This window comes from Bufo gargarizans, chromosome 6, assembly GCF_014858855.1.
Source record: "Bufo gargarizans isolate SCDJY-AF-19 chromosome 6, ASM1485885v1, whole genome shotgun sequence".
NCBI classification, from domain to species: Eukaryota; Metazoa; Chordata; class Amphibia; order Anura; family Bufonidae; genus Bufo; species Bufo gargarizans.
Genome location: NC_058085.1, coordinates 234607665 through 234622015, shown reverse-complemented (window position 1 = coordinate 234622015; position 14351 = coordinate 234607665). Strand labels below are relative to the sequence as shown.

General features: G+C 40.8%; 1 protein-coding gene across 2 annotated transcripts in view; it reads right to left on the bottom strand.

The window, feature by feature from the left end:
- Positions 1 to 1108: 1108 nt before the first annotated feature.
- The window catches only part of LOC122939807 (zinc finger protein 287-like), a 48858-nt gene continuing 35615 nt past the window's right edge, over positions 1109 to 14351 (bottom strand). For both annotated transcript variants that reach the window (XM_044295971.1, XM_044295972.1), the window contains 4 exons: positions 10347 to 10440; positions 9604 to 9716; positions 4686 to 4782; positions 1109 to 2666 (listed from right to left, as the gene is read on the bottom strand). In XM_044295971.1, coding sequence (XP_044151906.1) covers positions 2113 to 2666; positions 4686 to 4782; positions 9604 to 9716; positions 10347 to 10440 — 858 coding nt within the window. In that variant the 3' untranslated portion in view covers positions 1109 to 2112. The remainder of the gene's footprint in view (positions 2667 to 4685; positions 4783 to 9603; positions 9717 to 10346; positions 10441 to 14351) is intronic.

Here is a 14351-nt window from a genome sequence, read left to right as displayed (position 1 = left end):
CCTTCAGCAGAAAAGTGATCCCAGGCACAAAGCTCACATGCGTCAACCAGCCAAATAATGTTAAAAACTTAATGAATCAAGAATTGGAAAGAGGTAACTAGACAATAAAAACTACTGGAAGAAATCAAGACAAATCTAGATTTTTAGGGGATTGAATACTTTTTTTGTCTGACATTTGAATATTTTATGTCTGGGAATCTACTTCTCCAAAGAAATCATGCGAAACACGAGATAAGCATACAGTCATTTAATGAAAATGATATGACTCCCTTTGCTTCCATAATTTACAAGTGTATTATATAACAAAGCCATTAACCATGAAACAACAGCAGTTCTAAAAAGCCTAAGCATAGTAACCTGCTAAGCACAAACACTGGAATAATGGTATAAAATAAAACCTGGAACTATGGGTTATAGTTATCAAAACTGCCCTTATTACCCAAAGCAACCAATCAGAACTCTGCTTCCATTCCTTACACTGCTCTAGAAAAACGAAAACTGCACTGTGATTGGTTGCTGCCGGTTAGACAGTTTTGATAAACGAGGGTTTACATTTTCTACCCATTGATGAAACATGATCTGCTTCAGTTTAATGTGACTGGTTGGACAGCCCTGTGACCACTGACGCCATTGCTTCAGACTAGCACCACAGCAGGAATATTAGAAAGGAAGAAGACTATGACATGTGGAAAACATTTAAAGGCCATCTGTCATAACTCTCCTCTGCACCGTGTTTATTTGTATCTATGCTTTTACAAATAAAAATTTATAAAAATAAAAATAAATAAATAAAAATAAAGACCATCTGTCAGCAGATATGAAACTGGCTGACCTGTTACATATGTGCTGGGCAGCTGAAGACATCTGTGTTGGTCCCATGTTCATGTGTTCACATTGCCAAGAAGAAACAATTTCATATATGCAAATGAGCTTTTAGGAGCAATGGGGTGTTGCTGTTACACCTTGAGGCTCTGCGCCCCCTTTGCAATTTGATTGACAGGGTCAGACATTATGATATTTTCACTGCCTGGTCCTGTCAATCAAAGTTGAGAAGGTGCTACAGTTGCAGAGCTTCTAGGTGTAACGGCAACACCCCATTGCTCCTTTTCTCAGTAATGCGGGCACATATGAACGCGGGACCAACACAGATGCCTTCAGCTGCCAAGTGCACATGTAACAGGTCAGCCAGTTTCATAGGTACAAAACTGCTGACAGATGGCCTTTAACAAGCCCCATTGTCCTGCTCTTCAACTGGAATACAATAAATAATTATGTCAATCGTAGCTAATGATTCACATGAACACTGATGTAATTTTTATTAAAGGGGTTTTCGAGAGTAAAATATTCACCTATCCTCAGGATAGGTCAATCATTTCTGATTAGTGGAAGTCTAACTTCTGGCACCCCCACTGACCTGCTGTTTGAAGAGGATGTGGCACTCCAGTGAGCGCCACAAATTCTCCCTAGGCCAGAAACATCATGTTCATTGGTTACATGGCCTATGTGCAGCTCAGTCCCATTCAAGTGGATGAGCCAGGACTGCAATACCAAGTACAGCTGCTATACAATATATGGTGATGTGCTTGATGTACTGTGAACAGGCTGCAGCCCTTTCAAACAGCTGATCGGCGGGGGTCCCAGGAGTCCTTGGCTGGTATTTCTCCTGAGACGCAATTTGGGAGAGTACCAGACCTCTTTTGTTTTAGCATTGTCTGGATGGCAAACTTTCCTAGGCATGTGGGTTATTGGTTGGAAAACCCCAGCAACCAAGATTTCCCAAGATGATGAACCAGTTGGCGCACAAAAGCCAGGCAAAAGTTACAAACTGAGGAGCACAACTGAAGTGTCAGATGGGGCCAAGCCATCAGAGGACCCCACATCCACACTTCAGCTCTATAAGATCTCATATGTCCCCATATCACGACTCAACGTATCAAAAAGAAAATACTTGAGTCTTGCCACGAAGGGTGTTAAGTCTAGAAGGCCCCCAATCACTTCTTTTGTGCTCTGTTTAATGGGAATGGCGCATCTTACAAGGCAAGCTCCTTTAATATACAGTATATAGTGCAGCAAACAGTATGTTTTTCACATGTCTGGAGATATTCTAATCTTTTAATCAATTGAGCTAGTAAGCGGCTTTTCAGCACTGTGAACCCTCTGATGAATGACCAGGCTGGACCTCAACATGAAGAAATCTCCGCAGTCTGGGCACGAATAACGCTTCAAACCTTTGTGTGTTTTCCTATGATTGACCAGATGAGATTGACGAATAAAGTTTTCCCCACATTCAGGGCATGAGAAAGGTTCATTTTCAGCATGAAACTTTTGATGCAAAATGAGGCTTTGTTTCTGTGCATACAGCTTCCCGCACTCAGTACATTTATATGGCTTCTCGCCTGTGTGAAGTCTCTGGTGTCGAATATAATTCGCCTTCTGTATAAATTCTTTCCCACAATGTGAACATGTAAATGGTTTTTCACCAGAGTGGATTCTACGGTGCAGGACCAGACTGGACTTGTGCTTGAAGAAACCCCCACAGTCGGCGCAAAAAAACGGCTTTTCTGCAGTCACCAATTTGCGGTTGAAGGGGAAGATTTTCTTGTCTGCTGTGGACGCTGCCGTAACTTGTTTGCTTGTCTGATGTTCGAGGCAGGCTTTCGTACCATCTGTAAAATGGAACGGCATTTACAGTGAAAATTCAGTCCGACACTGTAACAAAATGATATCCCATCATCTGAATTATACTGCTCTCTGATGATGGTAAGAAGTGGGCATCCATGAATATGTATGTAACCACCTTTACGGACCTTGGAGTCACAACTCTGACATAAATGGCTCATATATAATAGTAATAACAAACTTGCCATCATCAGCTACATTAATTACTCTTCTTCCTGTTCTCTCTAGCAGTTCTGAGATGACTACAGAGGTGGTGAACCACCTCTTGTGGTCTTCAGAGAAGGAAGGTCACTACTGAGCATGTGCAGGGCAGATGCATTTTAGCTAAGGTTCTTGGAGTAGCAGCATGAAGATACATTGAGGGGGAATTTTACATCCCCCCACTCCAGTTTTCTGGTTGAAAAAAGATCAGATCACCTAATGCATATGGGGCCTGCCGACTTTCTACCTGTGGCTAATTTCGTGGAAGATAAGCATAAGACACTTTGGATTCGAACGCCCAATAGTTTTGTACTTGGTGTACTCAGAGATGTCTGTCAGCAGCTTTCTCCCCTCTCCCCATTCTTTACATTAGGGTACTTTCACACTTGCGGAAGAGGATTCCGGATCTGGCAATACGGACGCAAACTGATGCCATTTGTCAGACGGAAAAACGTATCCGGTATAAATCTTTTTTTTGCATTTTTAAAGGTCTGCACATGCGCAGATGAGAAAGCCGGATCCGTTTTGCCAGAACACTTAATGCCGGATACGGCACTAATACACTGCAATGTAAATTAATGCCAGATCCGGCAAGTGATCAGTATTATTGGACGGAGATAAAACTGCAGCATGATGCGGTATTTTCTCCGTCCAAAAAACGTAATAGGGACTGAACTGATGCATTCTGAACTGAATGCTCTCCATTCAGAATGTATTAGGATAAAACTGAAGCGTTTTTTTCCGGTATTGAGCTCCTGTGACGGATCTCAATACCGGAAAACAAAAACGCTAGTGTGAAAGTACCCTAAGCATGATCCACATAAACAGAAAAGAAGCTCCAGCACCAAGCGTAGATGTTTCAATAATCCCGGTCTTTATTCAACAAAATATTCCAAGTAAATACAGCAAACAGTGGCACTGGTTCCCACTTACTCCCGGTAGATTTACGCGTTTCGAACAGAAGTGTTCTTAGGATTATAACTAATAACACTTCTGTTCGAAACGTGTAAATCTACCAGGAGTAAGTGGGAACCAGTTGGTGAATAAAGACCGGGATTATTGAAACGTCTACGCTTGGTGCTGGAGCTTCTTTTCTGTTTGTGTGGATCTACATCAAGACTGGCTTGGGTCCGCCCCGTGCACCGCCGCATAGGATGTTATAGGTGAGCTGGCTGCAACCTTTTTATCTACCAGCTAAAAAAAAAGGGGAGAGAATAAAGGAGGGGTGATTACAGATGTTCAATTGCTGCTTCAACTCCCAGTTATCGCAGTTTTTTTGATAAATAGGGGCCTTAGATGGAGTTTCCAAAATTCCTATGAAGGTAAATATGAAACAAGTTCTGCGTTCAATAAATCAACTATACTATATTAATAATATATATTTTATCAGTTAGTAGATTTCTAGACTTCACAGCCCTGTTAAAAAGGAATGTGAGAAGAATATTAACCCTTAGGATAACCACAACAGCTTGGACTCTGCTGGACTCAGCTAGCCTGTGTTTTGGAAAAAGCATGAGACTATCCGTATAAGGATGACGTCCGCATGCATTCTGTATTTTGCGGAACGGAACAGCTGGCCCTTAATAGAACAGTACTATCTTTGTCTGTAATGCGGATAATAATAGGAAATGTTCTATTTTTTTGCTGAACGAAAATATGGACATATGGAAACGGAATGCACACTCATAGAAATGAATGGTTTTGCATACGGTCCGCAAAAAAACCCGGAACGGATATGGAAAGAAAATGTGTTTGTGTGCATGAGCCCTAAGAATGAGGAAAATTAAGCAAGATTTCTTACACACCTGGGATGATGGCTGAAGCAACCTCTTCTTTAATTTTGACGTGGGTCACCATTTCTTCTGACTTAACAATAATCTTCAGACCACTAACACTGTTGTCCTATCAGACACAAAATAAGTAAGAGCAACATATAACCTTTTCACAACAATTCATTTTATGACAACATTTAATTATGGAACTTAATACTCATAACCTATCCTTTGGATAGACCATCAATATTAAGTTCCCCGAAAACCCTTTTAAATAATCTATCCTGTTTTTCATATTGACATATAGCCTAGTTATCTCAACCAGCCTATGTGTCCATATGAAAACTAGCATAGATTATTTAAAAGGGTTTTCGGGGAACTAAATATGTATGCAGTCCATCTGTATGTAGTGCTTCCACTGTACTTTGCCACTTTAGAATGGGGATGGGGTACTAGGGGCCCACCATGGGATTCAACTGCTACCCTGTGGACCAGTCCGAGCCTGCATGCTGCTCCAAGCCAGACACCAATATCTTCTCGCCTTCTACTATGGAATATATATCTGTTATTGTATACAGAGAAATTAGACCCCTCCACCCGCTGTCTTTGTTGTAAGGTTCAAATTTAAACCACAGTTTCCCTAATCTTTCTCGGTAAAGCAACTAGAACTTTAAAGAAATTGATTTAGTCAGTTTCATAATCGAATAAAATTCATTTCATTGTACTAAAGTGTAAGAATAGTGGATTCAAGGTTTTATAGGCACAATTTCAGAATGCGGATTTCAAATTTGAGAGAATTTGTTACAATATTAATCAATTGATTACTTGACAATTTCTCCCATGTTGGCATTGGACTCCCCAGCAGAAGAGAAGGGACTATGAGACTCACTGTAATTTTATTTGTACCTCTTAAGGAGATCTGTCATACATGTATGGTAGAAGTCCGCACTTTAACATGGCGTCCGCTTAGAAACTGAGCAGACGGAGGACACCTAAAGGCATTGTCTGTGACTACTGACCTGTTCGTTACCTCCCCTTGCCGGAGATTGGGCCGCCCTGCACTAGCTCATGCAGCTCGGCCTGCACAACTCTATTTAGTATACAGGTGGCTGGACCGCTTTGTAAAACAACTAACTTTACCTTTTGCAACACCCCTGTCCCTCATAAATTGTAAGCTCTAGCGAGCAGGACCATCAATCCTAGTGTTTTATTTGGTTTATTACCCTGTAACTTTGTGATGTCTTTTGATTTGTACATCAACCCTCTGAATTGTAAAGCACTGTGGAATATGGTGGCGCTATATAAATAAGGGTTATTATCCGCAGTAACACAGATCATGGACTTTTAACCTCGGAGATGCCGTGGTCAATTTCGACCATGACATCTGAGTGGTGAATTCCCAGGAGTGCTGTGCTTCCGTTAACTGAACAGTTCTCTGCTGCGAGATTGAGGGAACCATTCAGCTGCTATGGCAGCCTTGGGCCTTCTGAAGGCTCCAAGTTCTGCCACAACAAAGCTCCTATTGACCCCCGTCTGTGGCAGGGCTCCATAGAAACATGGTGAATCAGGTGATTGCATGTTAAAGTCCCCTAGGGGGACTTAAAATAAGTGTTAAAAAAAGTAAAAATAAATAAATAAAAAATATAATAAAAATAAGATTTAAAAAATTCAAACCACCCCCTTTTCCACTATAAAAAATAAAAAAAGACTTTGCCATGCTCCAAAAAACCCAGACTGTTCAAATGAAAAATATTTATCCCATATGGTGAACGCTGTAGCGGGGGTAAAAAATGGACAAATTGCAGCATTTTTGTCTCTTCAAGGCTAAAAATGTAAACAAAATGTGATTTAAAAAAAAAATATATATTCCAAAATGGTATCAATAAATACTACAGATTGCCCCGCAAAAACAATGACCCCTCACACAGCTCCGTAGACATAAATATAAAAAAATCTGCGGTGGTCAGAATATGGTGATGCAAGGAAAAAATATTTTTTCAAAGTATTCATTTTTTTAGGGTATTAAAGACCAATAAAAACTATAAAAATGTGGTATTCCTGTGATCGTACTGATTTGCAGAATGAAGGTAACAGGTCAGTTTTATCACCTGAAACCCGTAAAACAACCGCAGAATGGGGGGAAGGGGGGTAGGGGGTCGCAATTCCACCCCATTTAGAAACTTTGTCAAGCTTCCCACTATATCATATGCAATATAAAATGGAAATACAAAAAACAAGCCCTCATATGGCTACGTGAATGGAAAAATAAAGACTTTATTGCTTCGGGAAGGCAGGGAGTAAAAAACAAAAATTTTAAATGAAATTTGGCCCAGTGTTTAAGGTGTTAAAGAGACAATATAACAATGTTCTATTCATGTAGATTGTAAGCCCTCACGGGCAGGGCCTACTCTCCTTCTGTACCAGTTTGTAACTAACCTTGTTTATGATTAGTGCAATTGTCTGTATTATGCTACCATTTAATTTACCATAACTTGTATTGGAAAACAGGAAAAAAATTCTGCGTGGCAAAATAAAAAAAACAGAATTCCGCCAAGGTTTTTGGGGTTTTGACATCACAGTGTTCATTGTGTGCTAAAAATGAACTGACGTCCTTATTCTGCGGCTCAATACGAATGCAGGCAATACCAAACTTGTATAGATTTTTTTTTTTGTTTTACTACTTTAAAAAAAATAAAAACCTTTTGGGGAAAAAAACAAAAATAAGAAATTTTCTTTGCATTGCCATATTCTGACAGCCATAACTTTTTTTTATATTTCGGTCTACAGAGCTGTATGAGGGGTGGCTTTTTGTGGTTTACCATTTTTATGGTAGGTACATATTTTTGATCACTGTTTTTAAATTATATATTTTGGGGGGGGGGGGTGAAAAAAGATGACAATAAAATGGCACGTTTTATATTTTATTTTCTGTTATGGCGTTCACCATACAGGAATAAAAAAAAAAATGTTCAGACATTTTTTTCGGATGCGGTGGTACCTAATATGTTTATTTTTTTTTATTGTTTATATATTTTTATATGTAAAATTGGATTTTTTTTATTTATTTTTATTTATTTAATTTTTACAATTAGACCGCTTAGGGGCCTAGTACATGGGATCTTTTCATCCCCTCTCCTATTCACCCTAACCCTGGGTTCACACCTGAGCGTTTCTGAGACACGCGTTTTAATGCACGTTTTTTGCAATAGTAAACGCGCGTTTGTGTGATTGACTGCAGTGTTGTCCAATGAGCAAATATCCCTGTCTATATGAAGTTTGACCAATCATAGGGCATTGTAGGTGTGAAATTCCAGCATTTGGGCCTTTTCCAGCATGTTGCTAAATCCAAAACGCGCGTTCGAACGCGCGTTTTCAGTGTCAAAAACACGCAAAATACAAGCGCTGCGCGTTCCCATTGAAGTCTATGGGCCAAAACGCGCGACAAACGGTCAAAAAAAAGCTCAAGAACTTGTTTATGCGTCGGGCGTTCTTCAGCGCATTCGAACACGCTGTAAAACGCGAAAATGTGAACACGTCCCATAGGGAAGCATTGGTTTGCATCGGTTATGCGTTTTACAGCGCGTTCGAACGCGCTGTAAAACGCGCAAGTGTGAACTTAGGGTAATAGATTTCTACACTCTCCATTCTGAGCTATGCATCAGTAAGGAGAATGCCATGGTAGGCATTGCAGGCTGCAATGACAACCAATCGGAGCCCCGCAATTTCACTGCGGGGACTCCGACCGGAAGGCAGAGGGAGCCGCAACACTCTGCCTTCACTCAGAGCTGCTGCGATCAGCGTTGACTGCGGTACCCGAGGGGTTAAATGACGGGGACTGCGCTATCACAGTGCCCCGTCAGTGTGGACGGATGCCGGCTGTATGATACAGCTGGAACCCGCCGTGTATGGAGTGTATATACACACACATCTCTGGGAATTTGTTTTACTAATAAGCAAGGGAGATGAAACTACCAAAAGTCATCCCACTACTGTGATATCCACTTCTGTAACTAAAAGACAGAAATGAGGGATGCTGCTTTACACCATGTTGTGACGGGAGGCGAGAGGAGTGATATCTGTCACGTGTAAATGGTTGCTGGATAAATATCTGGAGGCGCATCCGATGTCTAGATTGCAGAAATGGGTTCAGGATGTAAGTAATATCTCTCCATGACAATGGACAGATATATTGGAGGCAGTGCCCAGATCATCCTTGAGTGAGGGTGGAAAGCTCTCGCAATTGTTTATTATACACAGAGTTTACAAACATTGGGGTCAGACTTGATGCTAAATGTCCTAGATGTGCTGGGGAATTGGCAGATCTGATCCATATGTTATGGCGCTGTTCGGCATTGACTAGATATTGGGGGAAGATCGTTACTGCTCAATCAGCCTATTCAGTATGTATTCCACGCGATCCCATAGTCTGCATTTTGGGGTATATTTCTGAGCTTGCGCTTGATCAATCTCTTAGAGTGGCTGTGGGCCGCTTGCTTTATGTAGCCCGGAAACGGATTGCTCAGCATTGGAGACAGGCGAGCCCTCCTACGTTTGGTGAATTTCAACGTAAAGTAAACATCATGCTTGGTTATGAAACGGCTGTTTTTCAGAAAAGGGGGTGTCATCTTAAATATGAAAAGCTGTGGGAACCGTGGCTGGCGTATGAGTATCGTTTTAGATAGTCGGAGTAGATGTAAACAACACCGGAAAGGGAGGAAGGGGGTAGGTGGGAGGGGTGGAATTTTGCAGATTGGCAGATGGGATGGGTTTGGATCATTGTCTTTATGTATGGATGCACATATACTCTGTACCTCCGTCTACCCCAGTATGTTATTTCAATTGTAACACTGTATATTGCATTTTCGCGTGTTATATGGTATAATTGCACTGATCATATAATATTAATTTAAAAAAAAGAACTGATTAAAAAAAAGACAGAAATGATACCTACCTCATCTTCCTCCGTCTCCGTGTCCGTGTCATCACTCTCCTCATCTTCCGTCTCTATGCACTCCTTTGAATTAAGAGGCCTAGGAGCTTTTTGTAATTTGTTCTCAGAACAATCTGTACAACAGAAAACATACATACAAAAGGACACAAGTGTCAAAAATTATGTTTAAAAAAAAACTTCTGATAAATGTACAGAATCTAAACAATTTTCCAATATTTTTTTACTGCAGTGGATTTGCACATGGTAAACCCACTGCGTTTTACAGTACCAGTAAGGCTACATTCACGTCTGCACTTGAGACTCCATTCGGGGTTTCCATTACAGATTACGTCAAAAATAGCAGAGAGAAAAGCTCTGCATGCAAGACTTCTTTTCCACAAAAAAAATGATAGTCAATGGGATCTGTTAGGCATCGTTCCTGTACAATTATGTGCAGAATCCGCCACTTCTGTTATTTTCCTATAGCGCTGATGTGAAAGAAGCCTAAAATGATTTTAAAATATAAGGCATGGGGGGGGGGGGGGAGTGATCTGAGGCATGGGGGACTGATATGAGGTCTTATTAACAGTGGGGGTCTGATTGGGGCTGTGAGTTGAGGTCTGATTAACACTGGGGGTCTGATTGCTGGCCTGATCTGAGGTCTAATGAAAAATATTTTTTTCTTATTGTCCTCTTCTAAAACCTAGGTGCGTCTTATGGGCCAGTGCGTATTATAGGGCGAAAAATACGGTATTTATAATCACCTGATCTAGGACCTATAGGAATTTCCTCCTCCTCTTCCTTAAACTGTAGTTTGCCTTCACCAGCATCAATTACCACGATATTCAAGCGGGCATTCTAGATTACACATAGAAAACACAATCAATACAACAGAAGATGTAACAACATTTAAAAATTAGGTAGAAAATAATAAATACATTTTGTCTCATACTGCAAAAAACTTAAAAATAAATAAAAGATTTCTTCTATTTTTTGTTTTGTTTTGTTCTGGGCCTTCTCACAAGACAAAGTCTGTCTGTAAGACCGCATTCACATGTGATAGTAGCGGATGGGATGGTCAAAATGGTCATGAAAAGGTGACATGGATGTATATATTTGTCAGGGGAATTCTATTATAGTTTTGTCTCCAGATGTGTAAATGTAACTTTGTAAAAACACCCTTTGAACTGCTCATGAGAGATTTTATAGCAGTCCTTGGAGAAACAAGAGTGTGACTTTTAACACTTGTACAAGCACAAAGAAATGGACATCCCAGCAAGGCACCCCCACCCTATTCAGGGAAGTGAATTAATAAACCACATACAAATTAATATTCATGGGATTTGCCCCTTATAATGCAGCCAGTCAAAAAAGGACCCCTGAAGGGTGGCTCGGAGACCTGAGCCAAGGGCTGAAATTATATGGGGCTGACCATATGAACAGGGATACAAATGCAGGCATCAGCTACGATCTGAGTGTTTCCATATTTTCCTTCTATAGAAGGACTATAGCTTGTAGGTTAGGTTTTTTTCCCCCATTTATTTATAACTGTTTTGCTTGTTTTATGTAATTTTATTTGGTCTCCTTTTGTATTTTTTGTAACCCCTGAACCCTTTTTTGCTATTTAAAGGGGTTGTCTCACTTCAGCAAATAGCATTTATCATATAGAGAAAGTTAATACAAGGCACTTACTAATGTAATGCGATTGTCCATATTGCCTCCTTTGCTGGCTGGATTTATTTTTCCATCACATTATATGCTGTTCATTTCCATGGTTAGGACCACCCTGCAATCCATCAGTGGTGGTCGTGCTTGCTGCTTCCTTGACTAAAGGGAACAGCTAAGGGCTGGTGCTTTTAAATATAGTGTGCAAGGACGACCACCTCTGATGGACTGCAGGGTGGCCGTAACCATGGAAACAAGCAGTGTATAATGTGATGGAATAATAAATCAAGCCAGCAAAGGAAGCAATATGGACAATCACAATACATTAGTAAATGCCTAGTATTAACTTTTTCTACATGATAAATGCCACTTGCTGAAGTGAGACAACCACTTTAAAGTGTTTGCTTTAACATTAGTCCCTGTAGGCTCTATGGATCCATTGTCTTGCTGTCAATTGATTGCTGGACAGCAGTAAATGCATGTTGGCCCACAATTCAGAATATGGTAGCAGCATATTTGGTTTATTTCATGCAGGTACAGTCCCATCACACCATGCCCTCAGTGACCTATTGAAACCCCCCCAATATAACGTCCCTTTACACATTTTCAGAAATTGACAGTACAGTTTCTCCAGGCTTTTTCCTTTAAAAGGCAGCTCACTCACTACATTTGAAACTGCCTTATCAACCTCTTTACAATTGTCTAGGAGGGTTATATTCTTTGCCGCTAGCTCCCTCTTCTTCTTCCTCTAGACCTGCCTATATTTCTTCTTGGGAGAGAGAACCAGACGTGTCCCTAACTCATGCGCAAGTCCACACAATTCTCAGACAATTTCATGGTTTCTCCACTTGTGTCAGACTTTAGGAAAATTATAAGCTCCCTACAAGGTGGTACAAAACCCCAGAATTCCTCTTCACACATAACCTTTCCAGTTGTAAGGACTGTTGGAGGTGTGAGATTCACATCGGTTCTCTCTCTATCTGGTGGTCGTGACCACTGATAACATCATACTGGCAACGTATTGAGCAATCTATCCAGAAGATCTGTTCTCCCTTTTTTACCCTTACTATTGATGACCTGGTTACAAACCACTCGAAGAAATCTAATCGCGCATCTATTGGTGGCAACCAAGGCCCGAATTCCCCATCATTGGCTTAGCCCACCCCTTCTTTTTGAGGAGCTTACTAGTCTGCCTAGTATGACGAGAGATAGATGGCTTAAGATCTGGTCCCCATGGATACAATTTCAGTTCAATCTTTCATCCCCTCAACTCTAGGGATTCTCAATCTTTATCCTGCTAACTCCTTGATACTGTAGCTGAGGTTCAGAGACTTTTCTTATGTCTCCGGGTCTTACTTTTACACATGCGTTGTAATGTATACTTTTTACCTGCAGCCCATCTTAACATGTATAAGGTATCGATGTGTCTCTCATGATCGTATTGATTCTACTCTTTGTATACTTTTCTATGAGAGCTCACGTACCTTTGTTTGTATTGTAATAACTGAATTAAAGAATTGATTAAAGAAGATGGTAGCAATGTGAATCTGGGGTGTGTGGATTGTGTTGGGTGTGAGTATATATTAACCACCTGCAGTCAAGCCTGCGTCACTAATTTATGTCACTGCTATAGTTTCTACTGACTGTTATCCCCAACAGGGCAGTGTGCACACAGGTAGGTTGGAATCTTAGGTTTAGGGACCTATTCCACAGAACGACACAGTTTCAACCGGACACGTTTTTGTCAGTTTGTGATGATAGACAAGACATGACCTGTCCCTAAAACACTTTGCACATTGGTGGCAGATAATGAGGTAAGCTCTGTGCTGGATCTTGTCACAACCATCATGCTTACACAATCTGTTTCCCATGTGAATCCTCTGATAGGAGATCTGCTTTCTGGATGAACATTTTCCACATTCATCACAGCAAAATGGCTACTCCCTGGTAAGAAGTCTTCTGGTGTTTCAGCATTTAGCCAGAATTCATTTTGGCTAACCATGTTATTACAAAAAAACTCAAATGCCTTTAATTATTTAGAATGGCTCGTTTAGTCTAGGGTACAACCAGTGGAGGAGCTAAAATGGAGCTAAAATGGCAGCTCTTAAAGGGACACTGACAGGCTGTTAGAGCATATAAAGTGACAAATTCTTCTACTGGTCTTAATATGCTTACTTAAACTATACCATTATCACCCCTCGCTACCTTTCCTTTACTTATAAAAAGTGTTTTCATCAATATGCAAATTACCTTACTTTGCGCCCAGCCGCTCCCCAACTGTCGTCTCCTAGTGCCGCCTAGCTCATTGGTATTCACTGCACTGGGCGGCTTTTTTTTCTCTGAACTCTGTGAAATCCCGCGCATGCCCAGTACTATCTTCCTGGCATCAGCCTCATCTTGTCGCTCCGTGCCTGCGCCGGATAAGGCCCCCGATACCCTCCAGCTCCAGTAGAAGATAGTACTGGGCATGTGCGGGATTTCACTGCGTCGGGAGAAAAAAAAGCCGCCCAGTGCACTGAATACTAATGAGTAAGTAAGATAATTTGCATATTGATAAAAACACTTTTTATAAGTAAAGGAAAGGCAGCGAGGGGTGATAATGGTATAGTTTAATTAAGCATATTAAGACCAATAGAAGAATATATGTCACTTTATATGCTCTAATGGCCTGTCAGTGTTTCTTTAAATTTATGATCCTTCACACGACATTGCAGGACGGCCAGTGTGAGAAAGCAGAGCACAGAGTCCCATGTAAAGTCCGCCGGTCTCATAACTGTGAAGCTGTATATTATGTGCAGATGACAGCTGAGATAACTGCTCCGCTGTGTCACGTGAAGGACAGATTTTATGGTCATAAATCTAAGAGCCGCCATTTTAGCTCCTCCACTGATTGTCCCCTAGAGTAAACGAGCCATTCTAAATAATTAAAGACATTTAAGAGTTTGTAATAACATGTTTTTTCAGTAATTTCATTCTTATCTTTCCCGGAGAACCCCTTTGAACGAGAACTCTTAGCAAAAGACTTGCCAGATTTAGAACAAGAGTCCAGCATTTGCTCAGTGTGTGCGCCAGCAAAAACAATCCTCGCATTGTGGCCAAAGGGA